The 20,694-nt window shown below is 32.0% G+C and overlaps 3 protein-coding genes across 3 annotated transcripts in view; 2 read left to right on the forward strand and 1 right to left on the reverse strand.

Moving 5' to 3' along the window:
* Positions 1 to 2,214, forward strand: part of LOC148310118 (uncharacterized) — a 56,329-nt gene extending 54,115 nt beyond the window's left edge. Inside the window, exons 3-4 of the mRNA XM_088258928.1 lie at positions 793 to 1,153; positions 1,856 to 2,214. Of these exons, the coding sequence (XP_088115054.1) occupies positions 793 to 1,153; positions 1,856 to 2,021 (527 nt within the window). The 3' untranslated portion in view covers positions 2,022 to 2,214. The remainder of the gene's footprint in view (positions 1 to 792; positions 1,154 to 1,855) is intronic.
* A 5,709-nt stretch (positions 2,215 to 7,923) lies between these two features.
* Smn (survival motor neuron) lies at positions 7,924 to 13,965 on the reverse strand. The gene is made up of 7 exons (XM_088258933.1): positions 13,761 to 13,965; positions 13,029 to 13,155; positions 11,147 to 11,371; positions 10,655 to 10,756; positions 9,714 to 9,865; positions 8,839 to 8,987; positions 7,924 to 8,178 (listed from the first exon to the last, which is right to left on the reverse strand). The coding sequence occupies exons 1-7, from the start codon at positions 13,800 to 13,802 to the stop codon at positions 8,148 to 8,150; spliced, it is 828 nt and encodes a 275-aa protein (XP_088115059.1). The 5' UTR covers positions 13,803 to 13,965; the 3' UTR covers positions 7,924 to 8,147.
* A 1,457-nt stretch (positions 13,966 to 15,422) lies between these two features.
* Positions 15,423 to 20,694, forward strand: part of Csk (C-terminal Src kinase) — a 96,943-nt gene continuing 91,671 nt past the window's right edge. The window contains exon 1 of the mRNA XM_088258935.1: positions 15,423 to 15,575. The gene's annotated coding sequence lies outside the window, so the exon portion shown is untranslated. The remainder of the gene's footprint in view (positions 15,576 to 20,694) is intronic.

Below are 20,694 nucleotides of genomic sequence, written 5' to 3' on the forward strand. Positions count from 1 at the left end.
CAAGAAGCTGAACTCATCAGAATAGTAGCATTGTATGAAGTGATTTGTTAGAAGTTGAAGTGCTTATAAACAGAGTTTTATAAAAACCTAGCAGTTTAGCACTTTTTTCACTAGATAAAATGACTAAATGTTTTCAAATCACAGACATGTAGGGCACTGCTTCAGATCAACAAAGTATTTACTCGATCGTTGATCATATGAAGATAGCCTTCCAGAGTGAAATATGTTTGTATGATAAATCAACTAAAGCGTTATTTTCCACTTTTAATTTATTATTTTTATTGATCGGGTTTCGTCATTACCGACATCGACACCGACAGATGACATAAATAAAGGAGCTAAAGGTGAAGAATATTAATGCTATTTGGGAAAGGAAATGGTGAAAAGTATTAAAGGAGAATAAAAGGAAAATAGTACATAATTGCAAGGTCATTTGGGGTTGCACACCCAAATATCATAAAATGTCATTTTTTTTTATTCTTCTAATCTTCACCCGCACCCAATGATGCATAGACGACTTATTTATATCGAAACAGTGTTATCCTAATCGTTAATTACATAAAGGCGAAGTGATCAGTCCTGCGCCTCCCCTACCAGTTCAGGGTCGTTTAAAAATCACTTATGTAATGTTTAAAAACAAATACATTTTTCATCTTTTTGGAATCAAACCCAGGACCTTCATGTCCCCGACTGTTGCTTATCATGTATACAGAGAGTAATATTGCACACATCACTCATAGGATATAGGTAATATTCATAATAAATTTTAAAACTCTCCTTTCTTCTTTACAGGGATCATCTTATACACATTCATCCAATTTCATTCCACGCCAGCGATCGTCACAAGTGTGTTCATCGGTTTGGGGATCATATTCTGCGGATGTGCGATGGTGCACAATGTGTTTGTATGGCAGAAAGAGAAGACCAATGCCGTGAAAGCGATGCACTCGCAGTCACAAGCTGAACAGCCCATGATGAACAGCACCCAGAACATGAGCACTCCGCAGTCGCTGAGCGCTAACGGATACCTGACCGCCAATGGACACATATCCCCGAATGGAACCAACATGAGTTATCACAATACAACAGGAGGAACTGCATACAGCCATCATCCCATTACTATAATACCTCATCAGGGGCCATACATCATCAGGTAACATAGAGATTTATATATATTTTACAAACAAAGAGAGAAAACGCATAATATGAATCCCACATTTCATAGGAAAAAGTTACCATTTCTATCCAGCATTTGAATCCGTATCTTCTGATCTGCAGTCAGGTGCTTTGTCTTCAGAGCTAAATGGTCACACAACTGAACCGAGAAACTAACTAAAGCCTATTTGTCAAAATGAGTAACACCCAAAATTAATCATGTTTTTGTCCCAAAACTCAACTTGAAATCTTTTCACTGGTTCATGTTTTTGAACCAGTGAAAAGATTTCACAAATCTGCTGCAGATAAAAAAAAGGTTATTTAGAATCCCATAAAACTAATAAATGATGAAAATCGTGTTAATACATTGTTGTCAAGCAGTTTTTTCATCTCCCCCAACCCTAAAGAGTAAATTAATTAGAGTAGTATACTAATCACTAGCAATCGAATCACAAGTAACCCCAAACCTATTCCGATATGTAAAATGTTTTTTGACATCTCGTGTTCTACTAAAAGTAAGAAAATAGAACGCTTATAAATGTCTCCCGCTCTCTACTAATATTGTGTAAAAGACGCTTTATGCATTTCCTGCAAGCAGCGTGTTAAATTGTGATATGATAGTATTTCTATTATTCCGCCTTTTCATTATTTTAATGCTTCATTAATTATGTAATTATAATGAAATTTAACCTTTTTGCAGGCCTCCTACGTCCACACCGCCGACGCCTGGTGACATGGGAGGGGGGCGACCTCCCCGGCCCCCGCGCGCCTCCGCCTCACCCCCCATTCCGCCCATCCCACCCGCCACCCTGGACCTGAGTCACACGCACCCCACGGACCCGCATGAACTCAGCACACTCGTATAATAAATGAATTTTGGCATAATTCAAAAAAATAATTGAAATTCTTGCCCCTCAAATATTTTTAATACATTTTTCATAAAAAATGCCAATTCATAAATAAAATTACAGGGAATAAGCAAAAATAGCGTAAACAAACTTATTCTTTCTTTATTGATTACATTTCTGATTTCACTTTATTTTTGTAAACAAAAAAAAACTGCTTTAAAAAAATTACCACACCTCAGCTCAATTCAGAATTTGGTTCCTGTTTCGAATTGAATATTCATTCATCACATTTTTTCAAATATAAATAATTTGATACAAAGAAATATTACAGTAAAAATATATCAACGTTACGTTGCATTGCCAAGTCTTTTAAAGTAACTCAAAAATATCCATGTTAATATACTGACCATAAGTTTAATTGATTCCAACACAACTCAAGAATATTTATTACATTTTGGGATGCAACATTTTTATTTTTACTACCTTAAATTTACTATGCATTGATCTGGAATAAACTTTGTACGTACTACTCTGATTCGACCTTTCTGCTATGATTACTGTTATATGATATATTATAAGTATTGCATTATTTCTATAGTTCATTGGACAATCTTAAATTTTTAAGCAAAACACTGCCAAATTATACAAATTAAATTAAACAATTATTCCTACTTGGTTATGATCAATTTACCTATAAGAAATCATTCAAAATATCTCAAACATGATCTCATAATCATAAACAAATCTCCACTAATGAAAAATACTCATTTTAATATTGTCATTCCGCATGCAACACTGCAAATGTAATTGAAATTGTTAATAATTTAATGCTATCACTCAAAAGTTCAGCAAAACGATGTATGGTGAAATAAGGAACGGAAGGTTAAAAATATTATCCATAAAATTAAGAAATTGTTGTTTAGATGATTTGAACATGTGAAATAAATTAATGAGGAAAGAACAGTCAAATGAATGAGGAAAATATAGTTGGAAGATGACATACGAAAACCGAGGAAAACTTGGCATAATCAAGTATTTCCAATACTTTGAAATTCTTGGGAGTCATGTATGAGGAGAGTTTGCAAAGACAGATTGGATGGAGTTCTACTATCTCCCTCTTCCCTTGAGATGAGCGGGGTTACGGTACTCTTCATTCTTTAACCCTTCTCTGTACTGATGGTGCAGAGGGCACATCATTGGACCAAAGAGGTTTAAACATGATCATTAATTATATAAAGGCAAGGTGATCAGTCATGTGCTTCAGTTCTGAGAGAAGTGGAATATATTTGAATGGTAACAGATGATGAAGAACGTAAAGAAACTTTAAGGGTGAAGGACATTACTGCTATATGAGAAAGGAAATGAAGTTGGAACAGTGAGTAGGAAAAGGAGTAATGGCTAGGGCATTCGGGTTATCATACACGTACACTCAATAGTTTCTGTAACTTGGACACAGCTAATTTGTATGCGTCTCTTGAGGCATGATGGTTAATCAAGTAGTTATTTTATGTTATTTGACCAAAAATAGTGTGAGTTTGACATTTTAAAACTGATATTTAAATACGGTTTTAAGTAGTAGTTTAAACTCTACTTAACAGTTCCATTTAACTCTGTTTCAGTATTATGCAGTAGTATTGGGATTCCCCATAATCGCTGGCGGTATTAGTATTCTCCTAATCGAGTACGATTTTGTTTCCTTTGATACTCACATGGATTCTCGCGGTGGGTTCAAAATCATCATAGAATATTTTAAGGTATAATTATTAATGTTAAGATGACCGTGTTTAATCCTGTTAAGTTTAGCACTCAAATTTGTTGGAACATCTTACAGTCTTGTTCAATTAGCTTTAATTACATTTTCTGCAATGTTGGGCGCTGAATGACAATATCCTAGTATAAAAGTAATTCATAACATAATGTAACTTACATCAGTTCCTAAAATAGATTCAGTTCAATTGTTTTTGTGCTACCCTCAATTATTTTAACATTGATGTCAATTGCTTACTTATGTTGACGCTTTAAATAATTTGTATTTAAACAGCCAATTAATTATGCTGCATGATTTTGTGTTAAAATACATTGTCCTCTTCTTCTTCTAACCTATATCTGCACCCAGTGAAGCATAGGAACTGTACCATATTAATGCAGTGTTATCTTGATTATTAATTACATGAAGGATGTAAGATGTAAATGATTAATCCAGCGCTTCAGGTACTAGTTAAGGGAGTCAAAAATATGAGTTAAAAATCACTGATATATATTTTAACCCCCTGGGATTGAACTAGGGTTCTCCAGCACAGTAGCCAAAAGCGCTAACCACGACGGAGGTAGACAAAAAAGACATCGTAATTTACATAAATTTTATGCAATTATGGAAATTTTATTATTTGGCTATGATTCATTTTGTTTTACTCGGATGAAATATGTATATATTTTATTTACATTGTGAGAAAAAAATACATATTTCATGTTTGATTGCATATATTTATTATATCTAAAAAATTAATTTACAGAAGAAATAGCTTTTGTGTTATATAGGGGAAAATTTTAATGTAGCGATATTATATAAATTAATATATGCATTTACATATATTTCCTGTAAATAATTTTTATAAAATAATCAGGTACCTATATTGTTCTTGCCAAATTATATTAAAAAATTAAATATTTATTTAAAAATGTATACACAATATTAAGACCAGTGTCAAAATGTATTAATTTAATAAAATTAAGCTGGCAAAATATATATTTAAATACATTTTTGATTATTTTCCAAGCATTGCTTATTTCATACATATGAAACGATACAATGCTGTCATTAGTTACACATCCCAGATTATCTCTCATAAGGAAATAATAAAAAAATCCATATCTGTACTCAATATGAATTATATTGTATAATATTAACAGAGTTTAGGACTACAAGGGTGAATAACAAATTATTTTTTTAAGATGAAGTTTGAATTGGCTGTATAAATCAGGGGGTCTCTTGTGAACCGGGAGTATTAGTTAGTAAACAAGTTGAGTCTCAAAAAATAAAGCAAATATTAAAAATTCTTTAAAAAAACCTCTTTAAATGGTAGAATAGGGAATACTAACTCAGGAAAAATATTAGATTTTAAATACCCATTTCATTTATTTTTATTTTTAAATACTATTGTTCTATTAACATAACTCTTGAATACTCAAGTTTATCAATAATTTTTATTTGTGAAATCACACAAACGATTTGCATCAACACAAATGCAGAAATTTTATGTTGATATCCACAATGATCCACATTCCGACGTTCCCCCACATGCACTTGTCAATCATAATGTGCTACTTCTAGAGGATCGCAAGATTAATCCTTTATCCTTTAATTCCCACCATTTAAAGATTATTCCCTTGTTTTTTGACAGATTTCAAGAATAATATCAATTTATTTGCTAGTTGAAAAAACCTGTTACATGTATACCACATTAAATAGGAAGTAGGTACCAAGTAAGGAGGCATTTACTGGCTATCTAATGGTGATTTCCAATGAGTTCCAATTTCAAATAGAGTGACCTGTGACAAAAAATCCAATTCAGGACATAAAAATGTTCACGAGTCTCTTTCTAACAAATTCACATTTATGATGATGGTCGGCAACACTGAGCAACCAACTTAAAATAAATTTTGCATTGTGCACAAAGTACTCCAGTAGGTACCTACGAGAGCTCAATAGTGATTCTATAATTAATTGTTTGCCATTATTGAAAAAATATTTTTGTAGCAAGTATGGGCAAGTCGGTACCTACACTACGAGTAATAAATATAGAATGATGCAAGCAATTAATTTTTCAACAAAGGTTTTTTTTTAAATATTTTCAGAATTATTTATTTTTTACCTTCAATAGTTTTTCATATTGTGAATATACTTGGAAGAAATAATAAACACAAATGTAAACATAATTTTTTCTTACGTAGACTAAACAAAACATTTAAAATTTGGAAGCTAAAAAAGCCTTTTTCATTTTAACTCATAACAAAGGGACCTGCACCATGCACCTGTTTTATTCATATTTGTAGTAGCTAAATCTTGCAAGTAGGTATAACTTTTTTATTAATTTGTTCAAAATGTATTTTTTCTAATCTTTCCTAAGACCCCGGTGTGTAGATTCACTCTCGTAATTCTAAGACCCACCGCAAGCAAATTATAGCATGTATTTTTTAAGTCGTCAGAATCCAATGTACAAATGAATGTTTTAATTTTAAATAAACAATTTTGCAGTACATAAGATTAGAAATAAGAAAGTACATAATTCAAAATGAATAAACTCATTTTAATGTAATTATTAAGTGTTGTGAATAACTTGCACTTGTGTACAATGAAGATAATTTGTTATAGATTTAATTACTCTTATTTATATATTTTGAAAATCATAAATTATTAAGTTGGCTGTAAATATGTCACACAAGAGAAAAATGATTATTTTATTACGGTAACTTTATTTATTCCAATGTAAAATATATGAAATCTTTTTAAAAATAAACTTTAATTACAAATGTTAAATGTGTTTTTGATTTCTACCACCTTTTATCATCAACCACCATCATCGCGATCAACCTTTTATCATTGCGATCATGTAAAAAAGCTAAGAGAGGAATTGGCAGAAAGAATGGGAAATGGAGAGGCAGATATAACTATATACATACATAACAATATTTAAACAACTGTCCTCAAATTGTCAAAATTAAAAAATAAAAATAAAACTGTCAATTCCTAAATTCACCGAATTGAGTATGTATCTTCTTTACAAATCTGGCTTCACTAACTGCTAAATTTGATTTGCTACAATTGTAAATTTTCAAAAATAACCAGCATACCACCTTGATCAAAAAGTTCCCGGAATGTGTTCAGAAAATTAAAAATACAAGATTATTTTATTTATTGATTCGGCATTAACTTTGTGGAATGATTAATTTAATTTGTACCAGAAGATGAAAACATCTGTCGTTTTCGAAACTAGTCGTAAATATAAATAAAACTCGTTAAAGTGGTATATTCAAGTGTTTAATTTTAATAAAATACAAGATTATTCATCAAAATCGATATTGTCCCCTTCAAAGTACTCCCCATCGACTTCAACGCACTTACCATATGCCAGCACTTGATCGACCCTCGAAACATTTTTTATAATCGGTTTTCGGTATGGCCATCAGAGCCATCTTAATGCTATTCGTTCCATTTTTAGCCAAATGGTCAAGTATAACGAGTTGTTTGCCCACAAACATTGTGTTTTTGGCAAATTGCCTTACCCAAACGTCTTGAGCGGATCCAAAAGGGATGCCTAACTCCTTTGCCATCTCTCTAATTGTCAAAATGCGGCATACGGTCATCCATTTATTAATTTTGGTAATGTTTTCGTTGGTTTTCGATGTCGAAGGCCTGCCATTGTATTCATCATCATTGACGGACTCATGGCCACTTCTGAAAAGTTCGTTTTCTTCAGAGTATCGTTGCCAAAACACTTTTCTAGCATTTTCAATGTCGTGGCACCACTAAAACCTCAAAATTTAATATAAACTCGTTGTGGCAAATACCATTCCATTTTTTAAAATTGTAAAAAATAAAAAACATGCACAATCGCAGATGTACTCAATACAGCGTCACAAATGCCGAGCTATGAAACTGAAAATTTCATAGAGTATCAACGACAGAAAGAAAACTCAAATCGGGTGACTGAGAACGCCACGCGGTTGTGTTGTTTTCAACCTTTTTGATCAAGGTAGTACATATATTGTTTTAACTGAAACTGCTTTTATATTTAAAAACTACGTGCATTAAAATTAGATATACATACATCAGCTTAACAGCTGCTAGTGTATTAAAAAATAATAATAATAAACCAATTCACATAACAGAAAGTAAGATATTCAAATAAAAATACAAACAATCGTTTTATTTAGAAAATATTTATTTTACGACTGATATTTTTTAAAATCCTACAGCAGATTCCAATAATATTTATCACATCAGCGTTTTTTTTGTAAACGCGTCAGAAATTTTCATGGCAGCTTTACAATTATATAACAAAATTATATTTTCATCATATTCCGTCACAAAATTTAAGTCTTAGATCAGTTTATACGTAGCACGCAAATCAGTCACCATAGCTTCTATTTATTTTGTTCAGTTTTTATTGATGACCTGTAAAAAATGGATACATAATTAACACACAAAAAGGTGTACATATTAAAAAATAAAGATTTTATCTTAGCAAAATATGGGTACATATTAACAAATTTATAGACCATTTCTAGACATCCAAATTTTTTAGTTTAGTTAGTTAATTTAGTTCTTAATTTATGTTGAGATAAAAAAAACATCTCGATAACAGCTCATTTGTGGGATAAAGTTCAGCATTTGTGTACAATTTTTTTTACACTGTGTAGTATGATATTTTTATAGCATCATTTATGGACCGATACTACTGCCATATTAAAGGCTGTAATAAGGCGGTATCTTACGGGTTATTTTAAAAAGAAAAATGATAATAATAACTATACCCGCATATTTTCTTTAATTTTTTTTTTTTAAAAGGAGTAACCCGCAAAGCCCTATTTTTTCAAGATGCTTGCCTGCAGGTAGGATAGTAAGGATAGGGAAGGTAAATGTGAAAAACACATCACAGACACCCAGACCAATTGGAAATAAATCTTTCTTGAATTTATTTTACAACTGGCCGGAATCGAGTCTGCGACTACCCAACTATGCTACGGCGCGATAAAAATATGATTCCTATTGTTATTATAAAAATATAACTCCAAGACACTCGAGTATTTCTTTTAAAAATAAATATGCACATACACTTGGGCGGCTCTTTTTCCTTGATAGAATCCCGTGTAGTATCCAGTCATGTACCAACTAATCAGCATGGAGTGTAGGTTCTTTTCATCTTCGGGATTTTGGCTCATGTCCATCATATTCATGCAAGGCATCGGAGGGGGAGGAGGTACCTGAGATTAAAATAATTTTTAAATGAAAATTCTTCTTCAAACCCTTATGTGCACCTGATGATGCATAGGGTACTGCATCAAATAAACGCAGTGTTATCTTGAACATTAACACATGATGATAAGGTGATTAGCCCTCTGCTTCAGGTACCAGTCCAGGGTAATACCGAATAAATATTACAGTGAAAAAATCACATGGGAATGGGAATTGAACCCGGGACCTCCAGTATGGTAGTGGAGCGTGCTAACCATTACACTACGGAGGTGGACAAAAATTTAAAGATGAAAATTATACACACTTAAATTTAAAATTTAATTAATAATATGACAATGACTAAAGCCTCCCCCCTTTTGTCTATGTTTCCTCTGATAAGAAATAAAAAAAATAAAAAATAAAAATAAATAAATAAAAATAAGAAACAGCAACTACCCCCTCTTCAACCTTCAACGTCCCAAGGACCCGACTCTAAAATTTAGAATTAGCTTCACATACGGTGTTTGAAAATGATGCGGAATGCATCGAAACACGTGTCATAGTAGATTTTAAGAAATAGTGGTATTCACTAAGTAAAACATTAATTAAAAATAAAATAATTTAATTTAATTGAATAGAAGAAAAGTGACAGCTTATTGCTTTCTTCTCCTCCCTAGAATACAATAATATAATTATTTATGTTCTAAAGTATATAATTAGCATCACAAATAAATTTTATTTTATTGAAAACAAACCATGTGATGACTTCCGAGATTTGGCATAGCGAAAGAAGGAAATGACGGAAGTTGTGGAGCCGTTAAGTTCTTTATGGACCTCTTCTTTGGTGGAACGGCTCGAGTACCATCGCTTACATTGTCCGAGAAATATTTTGTTGGGACTGGTGGAACTGAAAACAATAATTATTAATGTGCAGTAAAATACAAATATTTTAGCTCTGTTGAAAGTGAATAATTTTATACATTGAATTGAAATTATAATTAATTTCACTTAATATACATATTATCTCAAATGTAATACCGCAAGATCCTTTAGTATATAAACAAAAATACAGCAATCTCGCATATTTTTAAATTAAAGAATCATCAAATATTACGTCCAAATAATAATACGATAAAAAATAACAAAATCCAAAGACATACATATATTGGGTTGATGCAAAAATTATGACCGTTTTACATGTAAAATCAAACTTTTTTTATTTGTATTATTTATTTAATCAATTATATAATTTCCAGCAGTTCTTATAACCTTCTCTCATCTTTCTATCAACTTATTTATACCAGTAGAATAAAATTCTGTGGATTTTGATGCGAAAAATGTAGCAAGGGATGTTTTTACCTGCCCTATTGTATTAAATTTTTTATCATATTTTTTTTTTGTAGTGATCGGAATAAATGAAAATCAGAAGGAGCAAGATCTGTAGAATACAGTGGATGCTTGATAACATCCCAATTCAACTCATTTAGCTTGTGTTGGGTCATCAAAGCCACATGTGGTCGCGCGTTGTCGTGATGAAACACTACCCGTTTTCTGTTTACTAATTCTGGTCTATCTTTTTGAAGGGCCATGTTCAATTTGGATAATTGCTGACAATATCGTTCTGTTTTCTAAACAGCCAATATATATATAAAACTAAGATACTTTATACAAATAAGACCTTTGTTTCCCCATTTACCTTTTTCTTCGCCATTTGCGGCTAGCGATTGTTTAAGCCTCTCACTTCGACCTAACGAGGGCTTCAATTCATGTATACTTAATATCTCTTCATTTTCATAACCTAAAATCAGATATCACAGGTTTTGAGCATAAAGAAAGTTGAATTATAGCAATGTTTACTTCACAACATTTTTAACAATGGCATTTCAATGAGTGTATTGATTGTATTTTGTTAAATACATACAGTTTAAAAATAAAAGACATGGAAAAATTATGGGTAGAATGAATCAGTACACAAGCATATAAATAAATCACTTAAGCCAACCGATGACAGGTCGTAAGCCCTGTAAACGCAAGCATCAAGAATACATTTTGAAAACTATGATTTTCCTAGTTTTATTCACTTACTTATTTTACTGCTTTACTTAAAGTAAAGCAGTAAAATGTTTCAATTTATCATCCTACATTGAAATAGGTAATAATAATAATAAAAATAATTCAAGTATTTTACCAATATATTTCACAAGCGCTTCATCTCCATCAATCATCGTAATCACAGCCTCATATTCTAAACCGTCTACAGAATATATGGCTCTGCAGAAATCTTCAACATTCCAGGTATTTGTAGGTATATCAGTTCCATTTTCTTCAGTGTCTTTGTAGTGATTGTTATTACTATGATTTTTTTTATTTGGTTTACCCTGTTTGGAATTTGAACCTTTGGAAGTGTTTTTTACTGGAACATAAATAATTTTGATAGAATAATTATTTAATACATAATGTATAATAAAATCCACAATGTTTAGTGGCAAAAATTGAAATAATGTGACTATATTATTTTAAACTTCACAGATTTTCACAGATATCTAATAGTTTAATGTGTTCATTAAGTAGTAATGCAATAAAATATTACCCTTTTGCCTGTACCATATAAGAGCAAAAAAGGGCCTTTGCCTTATTTAAATAAATTTATATTGCTTGCACCTGGCCCGTGCACAAAAAATGGGCCTTTGCAGATTTGCCCATACCTGGTACGGGCACCCCGGCGAAGAAAAAGTTCGAGCTGATTTTACTGAAGCAACGGCGGTAGTAGTAAATTAAAATGGAGTTAAGAACTACAAATACTAGATGGGAAACCTTTGTACATCTAAGATCAGTTTTAAAAGTAGTTAAAATTCTATTAGTTTAAACATTCAATAAAAATCATAAAAACAGAAAAATGAAGTTATTTAATGCCTTGCAATTTTTTGATTATCACAAATAAATAAGCTGCTATTTTTTCAAATAAAACATTAATTAAAACCCATCAAAGGGCTAAGTAGATCACCCAAGACGTGTCAACTTTAATTTTTTTAAATCAAATAGTTATTATCCTGATAAATTAGAGATAAACATGGTAAGGGTAATAACATCAAAAAAAGTATGTATTATTGAAGTTATTTTTCAAAATCTATCACTATTATAAACTCCACCACTTTTATTATCTGTGTCCCATAAAATAAATACCATCCTTAATTTTTACAATTAATAAAAATTATATTTCTTTTCAACAACTAAAAGTAGCAGATGTTTAATTCGGTGATTTAATTTGATCCTCCATGACTTACTAGTAGTTGTGTTGTGGCTCATATCCCATATACTTGAAATCTGACACCGCGAAAAGTATACAACTCAATTTTATAACACAATTATCAAGAAGATAAGAAGTCAAAAACCACCATCAAAACAATCTTTGTAAAGTCATATAAGCAGGCACATAAGTAATATATACATAGTCATATAAGTAATATAAAGTATGTAATTTATGGTGTAACCAGAAAAATATTTGTTAATAGAGCTCTCAAATTCCAACATTGGAAGTTTTATTGTTTTTGTATAAGCGTTACCAATCTTTATTTTTTTGAGGTTTTTTTTAAATATTATTTTGTTGAAACATTTATTTGTTAACTATGTATAATATAAGGTTGGGACTGTCCGGAGCATTTCGTCGTAACGTCGTTCGAAGCGAGGACTCCGACTATGGATGGAGCGCTCGGTTCGCTGTATTGACTACGAATGCTCGCATTATAACGCGTTACGTTATGACAAAATGGCTTCAGTCAGTCCCCACCAATAAACATATAAATACATATATACATTCGTTTAAAAAAACAAAAATATAATTATCATTTTTTTGCAGAGACCCACCAAGGTACCTTATGTGTCTTGTCAGTGAAGTTCATTTTACATAGGTTTTTTTTTTATTTTTTTTATCTATTTTAACACACTACATACAAAAATACATACAAAAAAAAATTGTGTTAATATTTTTGGAAGTTATATTGTATCTGTATAAAGTTTACTATTCTGTGTGAATATTCATGAAATTTCTATTATATATGCATAAACATTACCATTTTTTGTGTTCGTATTCATCGCTAAACGTTTTGCAACTTCAGATTTGGCAATTTGCAAGGCATTATCATAAACTTCAATCAACTCTTCGTCATCCCAAGGGTCAGATCCATCAATACTCTCCGACTGCAATCAAACACCATGTTGGAAAAAGAAAATAAGAATTACAAATATCGAAAGTTTAAATTTCCTCAATTTTGCATTTCGGGTCTTTAATGCAGTATTATTCAGAGTAATATATTTCGTTGGTTTATTTCATTCATGTGAGGAGAATGGAACCACCCAGACTCCCCCAATATTGCACTGAACGGCCAACCCCACGATAGATGACTCCCGGGCAGACCACCAAAGAGATGGATTGACAGCTGGGAATCAACATCGTAGGAGGGCAGGAGGCTAACCATAAAAACAGGCCACAAGCCCTACACCAAACAGAAGAAGATGAATATATTTTACCAGGTAAAAAAAAACGAAATAGAACTGGAACATTAGGTCAATTTATTTCAGATTTTTTTTCCAAAATACATTAGAGTAATAAAATACATGTGTATAACACACTGGTTCAGTACATAACCAAAAATAATCATTAATAAAAACAAGTTATTAAAATGAATAATCGCTCGAATGGGTAGTTTTATACAATTAAAGCTAAATTACTATTATCATAAAAGAGTTTTGGATCTAAAATATCATTGCTTACGTTGTAAAATATAAAAAAGGATAATTCTTACATTTTTATCTCTCACGTACAAATATTGCGGGGAATCAGTCATTTTATAGGGAAATATAAATTTAAAATAGATTTAGAAACGTAAAATTTAAAGTGTCCAAATAAAATACAGTTTTCACTTCGTGGAATTTAGTTTTATTGTAACGTTCTAAAACACTTGTAATTTTTGACTGACAAATGAAACCCAGAACCAAAAAACGTTTTGTATTCATTCCATATGTTTCCACACGTAAAAAAAACATCGTTGTCTATGTTTTTCCCACGTCATAAAATAACGGGGCATTTAGTACAACTCGAATTAATTTCAGTAAAAAAAGGTTACAGAAATATCATTACTTTTCTACCCTAATTTACAATTTGGAAAATATGTTAAATAGTAATAAAACGTATAAATAATAAAAAATTATAGTAACTTATAACCAATAGTACAAAAAAATGGAACAGCTGCTGCGTATTCAAAATTACAAGTGAAAAATATAATTAAAATAGTTTTAATGGAGAAAGTGATGTTAATTGGATATCCTTTGACCCTTTTTATATTTAAGTAGTGCATTGGGTACCGCATCAGCTCGACAAGGTGTGTCATCTAGACTCTAGATAACACCCCACAACTTGGCGACTTTTGCGATGATTACCAACTTATTTTTATCTGAATTGGATAATATGAATACCAACGACATGTGATTCAACAGGAAGGCTCTGCGTGTCACACAGCTCATGCCAAATTAGATATTCTGCACGAGCGATTCAAGGGCACTGCTATCTCACGTGGAGGTGCTGTGAACTGGCCACCGAGATCGTACAATTTGACCCCGTTAGACTTTTTCTTGTAGGGTTTCCTTAAGTCGTAGGTCTATGCGAATAAGCCACAAACCACAGTGACTCTCAAAGCCAACATAACCCATATCATAGATCAAATTCAGCTAGAGCTATGGAAAATTGGACATTTCGGATGCGCGCCACCTACAGAAGCCGCGGCGGTTATTTAAACGATATTATATTTCATACATATTGCTACCCGTAGAATCCACGGCGCATACTTTGGGAGCCCCTGGTCTGTATATTTTAGATTTTGGTGTGCCGTGGAATTCTAGGAATAATTTTGGTGTGTCGTAGGTGAAACAAGGTTGTGAAGCACTGACCTAGAGAATAATTATATAAAGATAGGGTAATCAGTCATACGTTCTAGATTTATAGATATGAAAATGGAATCTGTTGATGCAAATGAATATTTTGAATTAGGGAGGAATAGTAAATAATATAAGAAAATATAATAATATGGTGTTAGCGATGGGTAGAATGTACAGTTTTGAATACGCGTACTTGTACTAGTAAGTGCCATTAATAACCGTTTATATTTTTGACATGAAAAACTACTTTAATTTGAAAAGTAGAAAAGGCATAAAATTACTAATTTCATGATGCGTCTGTCCCTGTAAGAGGACCTCCATTGATATGGAAAACGGTGAAGGTTTTGTAAAAAAATAATGTTACATTATTTTTATTTGTCTTCTGTCTAGCTTGGGTAGATTTTTTTCCTATGAAAATAATATTATATACAATAGGTAGGTGTAACTGGGATTTGTAATGTTACATGCTAGATAAATTACATACGATATAGCTATTGAACTCAGAATTAAAAAAGTAGATGTCAGTTGTCTTTGAAATTTATAAAATGGCCGCCGGTCTGTTACTGTGACGTATTTGTGGAATTTGTTATTTTCAAACAAGGTGATTCAATTGTGTGATATTTTATAAAGCGTTCTGTGTTAATTTTGTGAAAGTGCGTGTATCTTATATTTCCAACCCTCAAAAGGTAGGCCATTTCATATTTTATAAATTAGTTTACTAATAGGTCACGGTCGTATATTTGAAGGCGGGTAGGAATATCCACAAGAATTTTTACAAATGTCAGATGTTTAAACTCTTACATCGTTATGTATTTTAAAATGTACATTTTAATATCAATAAAATGTTCCATAGATGATTCGAAGTTGTATATTGAGTGCGCTATAATTTATGTTAACTTGTACGATTGATTGTTGATGTCTGCGATAACATATTGTTTAGTGTTTTCGATTGATTTAGTTTTATTATTTACGCTCGTTTTGAATGGAAAGTAAGCTCTTGATACGAATAAAGATATATTTTAAAGTTATTATGCATTATTGAGTCAATGTGCGCAATTTATCTTTCGTTATTTATCACGACAGGTGAGAGGGGGCACCCACGTCAATTTGTGTAGTCCGGTGTATACACTCTTGACAATGTGGATATTATATTTACCATGAGGAATCGGGAGTACAGGTGGAATGCTATTTTTACGAAATACCCAGTATTTTAGATAAAACTCCTTGAAAATACACATTATTTAGCAGAATTATTAATTACGTTGAACACTTGCTATGATGTACGGTGGCAGGTTTGATACAGGCAGTAAGTAGGTTCCTTTACACAACAGCCTGTTTTTATGGAAATAATTTCTTCGTAATATTTTATTTCCTTAGAAGTATCGTACGTGTAAAATATTTTATATAATTTTATTGTATGTATGTTACGACAAAAAAAAATAGGTATATTTCGTTACCTTATTTTATTTTGCAAAAAAAAAAATTATCATTTACATATTTATTAGTTGATACTATTAATATTTTAATTCGTTAAGAAATGTCAAGTTGAATGTTAATTTATTTATAGTTTTGGAGTTTAATTTGTAGAACCCCATTTTAATTTATATATTAAATGTTAAAATCTAACACCGATTTTTAGTGCCTACTAAATTATATTTTATTATTTAAAACACCTTGAAACCAAATTTGTTACAATTGTTTCGTTTGTTTTTATGTGTTTTTAATAATAATATACAATTTAGTAGACTCTAATAAATCAGTGTTTGATTTTAACATAAGTATATAAATTAAATGTTAATACACCACTCCCTAATTATTTACGTAGGTAATATAATAATAAGTTAGTAAGTTATAGAATAATCATAAGGAGACTTGTACGAATTAGCAGTATATCAAGTTACAGAAGTTAGCACGAGTACGGGCATGCAACCCTGAATGTCTCATTACTGCTAGTTTCATTTTCCCAACTAATCTTCCTCGTCCATTACCTTTATAATAATATAACAGTTATATCATTTATCCAGAGCTCCGCCCTTTTACTCCTCTTTCCCCGTTGTTGATTTTTTTTAGAAATTCCCTCCACAACTAATTACAGTAAGCCCCCCTATAACGTTGAGATAGGTTCCGAACGCTATAGGGGGTTTATGTTTTGAATTGTATTATTGCATTTTAACCGGCTGAAATTACTGAAACGTGTCATTATTAAATTAAAATACATTCTAAAAACATTTTCCCCCTATAACGTTCCCCATGATAATGCTGTACCTATCTCAACACTACAGGGGGGTTTACTGTATATAACAGCGAAGAAAACATCCACCTTGTACTTTGTGCTAGGTAAATTGACACGCAACGATAATAATTATTATCGTTTTTTTATGTATTGTTATTTATGTATGACAGATCTTTATACTTGCATTGACCTTAACCTTGGATAATAATTTATTATGTTGGAGTCACAAGTTAGTCATTCTTAAAGTCAATATTCACATTAAAAAAATGTTTTTGACGAGTGGAATATTTTATTATTACAAATAGTCGAATAATCAATTTATTTTAGGATTCATTCCTCATAATAATGTCAAAGGATTTTAATTAATGTTACTTTAAATTGGCAATTGATTGATAACAAATATAATAGATTTGAATCAAAACACGAATTATGATTCTACTGAATTTATTTATTTTTATGACAGTTATTTCGCAATATATCACTCACTCCTTTCAAGAACGTCATAAATCAAAAAACTTGATTTTTCAGGAGAACGTTTTTAAAGTTTAAAATATGACACAATGTATTAAAAATAAATATCAAGCCACTTATTGAACTTTTTACTGTGCAACAGATCTTTTTAGGTAAAACCTGAAGGTTTTTTCTCAATTTGAAAAATATTTAGTATATTTAAAAAAATAATTAACAATACCTTTTCTTCAAAATGCAAAAACAACACTTTATGCCCTGTAGCGGGTAAATATTAAGTTAAAAATTTGCCGCTTTTGCTGGGATATAGTACATTTTCTGGGCATTCCGAAAACATGCACAACTGAAAATTTACGATTTTTGATTTATGACGTTCTTGAAAGGAGTGAGCGAAGTGTAAAAAGCGACCATTTGAGCCAGGCAAATGCCGGATCGTGAGCCCTGGGATGGTCAGACTTTCACCTTCTTTAATATAAAAGAAATATTAGATGTTTCATCTCAAGTTAAGACACCTACATATAATATTAAAATAATCATCTAATGTTACAGAATAAGACCACCATGTTCGTGGAGCCAAACGCGTTTTATCCGCTTCGACTTATTCCCCGCCTGCCCTTGATTATTTAACACCTCGGTAACGGGTGCCTAGGGAGATTGTAAGCGTAGAATGAACGTGACTTTGGGGTATAATATTCCGACTTAATATCAATGGCTACAAATAAAGAAAACCCCTTACCTTTTATTAGGTGGTCACTGCGTAATCGGGTCACGAGGGATTTTCCCGATGAGCTCACGTGTATGATGTAGCTGCCCCCCCTAGTATCGGGAAAACTACGCGTACATTGCATCAGTAAAATGACTTTTCAATAGGGTCTTTTCATACATTGGGGCTACGGTTTAAATGTATTAAATATTTAATCTCTTTGTGACGATTCTAATGTTGCAAAAAAAATATTTAAATATGTCTTGTTATTTATATTTTTTTGTTTTAAAAATAAGCAACTACGAAATGACCGATTGTTGGATAATTTGAAAAATGATGACAACATTTATTGCCCCATGCCATGTTTTCAAGTAACCTCCCACAAAAGCGAGCTCGTACGTACGTACTGGTTTTATTCTAAGTATGTACGGAGTATAAAAAACGTAACGACTGCCTGCACGGCTGTCGAAACTTAAAACACAGTAAGGGACATTTTTTTTGTAGTATGTTTTTTTTTGGACTAAGTAGAATCTACTGACTCCAAAAATGCAAAAAAACGTACTACAAAAAAATGTCCCTTACTGTGTTTTGAGTTTGGACAGCCGTGCTACGTCGAGCACATGAAAATGATCTTGCTACGTCGAAGATTACTTAGCACACGAAAATGATCTTTAGAGGTAATTTGAAATATGCATATTAAAGACATGTTTAGAAATTTCGTTTAATATATGTAGTACTTAAATAATACAAAATAAAACCTACTTTTATGGTCGTAATTATGTATTTATTATTTTTTGATACGTGGAAAAATCCTATCCCGATTGTTATAATCAAGTGACGCATAGTTGAACGTACCCAGTTTCTATAACCATGTTATTTGTTTTCATTCCACCTTGTTATTTATTATTCTTGACTTTGTGTTAGTTCATGTGTTTGTATAATTGTGCGTTCATTTCTGTTCGTTTGTCAGCACCCTTTTTTCCTACGCTTAATACCAAATTGCTAGTCTATAGATATTAGCACTATCTAGGAGGCACTGCATACAGCCTAGGGTCATCATATCGTGATGTCGTCATTCCAACGGCTAATTCATTTCTCGCGGGGGCTCGTCGCGTCGTTGCTAACATTTCCGCTTTCTTCCATCCACTCGCCGAGTTGAATGAATAATTAGGCACCTATTTCAAAATCAAACACCATGCTATCAAATACTGCGTAGGTTCCTACTACCGGAGGGCCGATCAGTTAGTGCAGCGGTTCTCAAACGGTATTTCTCCGCGGAACCTGGGAATTGCGCATAATAATGACAAGGTTTCTGTAAATAACAGCAAAAAAAAAATATTTTAAGTTTTACTTGCTAAATACCACTTTTTTCTTAAAATCTATTGTAACACGTGTTTCGATGCATTCCGCATCATTTTTAAACGACGTATGTGAAAAGCTAAGTAGATTTTTTAAATAGTGGTATTTACCAAGTAAATCTTAAATTAAAAATGGATAGATTTTACCACAAAGTGAATGGCTAATGAATTGAAAAAAAAGAAATAGTCTGTTTTGAGAATCGGTCTTCTGGAGTTGTAACAGATCTTAATATGTTTCTAAATGGAGTAGTATTTTTTTGTGTTTTATTTTATTTAAGATTTGTCATTGTAGTGAGTAGGGTTTGTAAGAATAAAAAAATACAACACTATTGACTTTCCATGCACAAAACACTGATTGCCCGTCATGTGAGCTTCATGATACGGTCGTGTGTGAATTAACTACCTGTCACTCATAACGCTATAGGAAGCTACATGTCGTTGCAGCAGGTACGTACATAATTACCGAGAGTGGATGTGGCAGGTAGCAGGTATCTGGTAGCGCGGACCGGAAGCGGAAATACGCAACGGGCGCCACGCACGCGCGCCTTCTTGCGTCCTACGCTCTGTTTTTGCACTGAATATATTTTGCTGGAAAACTATCTATGGAAATGTATCGCCGCCACATTGTGTTGGCCTCAACATTGAGCACAATGTTGGGTTCAATAAGTTACGTGATTTTCAAATCACGTAAATTATTAACGAGGTGGTCATGTTCTCCAGATTATTGGATGTATAAATGAAATATGTTTGATGAGATGCAGATGGTGTTAGCGGAGGCACTTGGGGTAAATGACTTGACTCCTATATGGGACAGAAAATGAAGGAAACGATAATTTTAGCAATGGCTGCGGTTCTGGGGGTTGGATACCCGTACTCGTATATGCTTGTGCAAGTTTATCATACTAGTTGCTGTAAATTTATGCGACATATTATGGGGGTTAAATGCCATACTAATTATCTTGCATGGTTCATTTTATTAATTGATTTTACAGTAAGTGGAAAAATCTATCCATTTTTAATTAAGTTTTACTTGGTAAATACCA

The sequence above is a fragment of the Brachycentrus maculatus genome, unplaced genomic scaffold, assembly GCF_059751285.1.
Source record: "Brachycentrus maculatus isolate JH-2025_06_01 unplaced genomic scaffold, ASM5975128v1 h1tg000105l, whole genome shotgun sequence".
NCBI lineage: Eukaryota > Metazoa > Arthropoda > Insecta > Trichoptera > Brachycentridae > Brachycentrus > Brachycentrus maculatus.

Coding starts and splice junctions, on each gene's coding strand:
- Smn (XM_088258933.1), bottom strand. CDS start 13,802: ATGACTGATTCCCCGCAATATTTGTACGTGAGAGATAAAAAT. Junction 13,156..13,760: donor TGTACGTGAGAGATAAAAAT/GTAAGAATTATC, acceptor GTTTGATTGCAG/TCGGAGAGTATTGATGGATC. Junction 8,988..9,713: donor ATCTCGGAAGTCATCACATG/GTTTGTTTTCAA, acceptor TTTTAATCTCAG/GTACCTCCTCCCCCTCCGAT.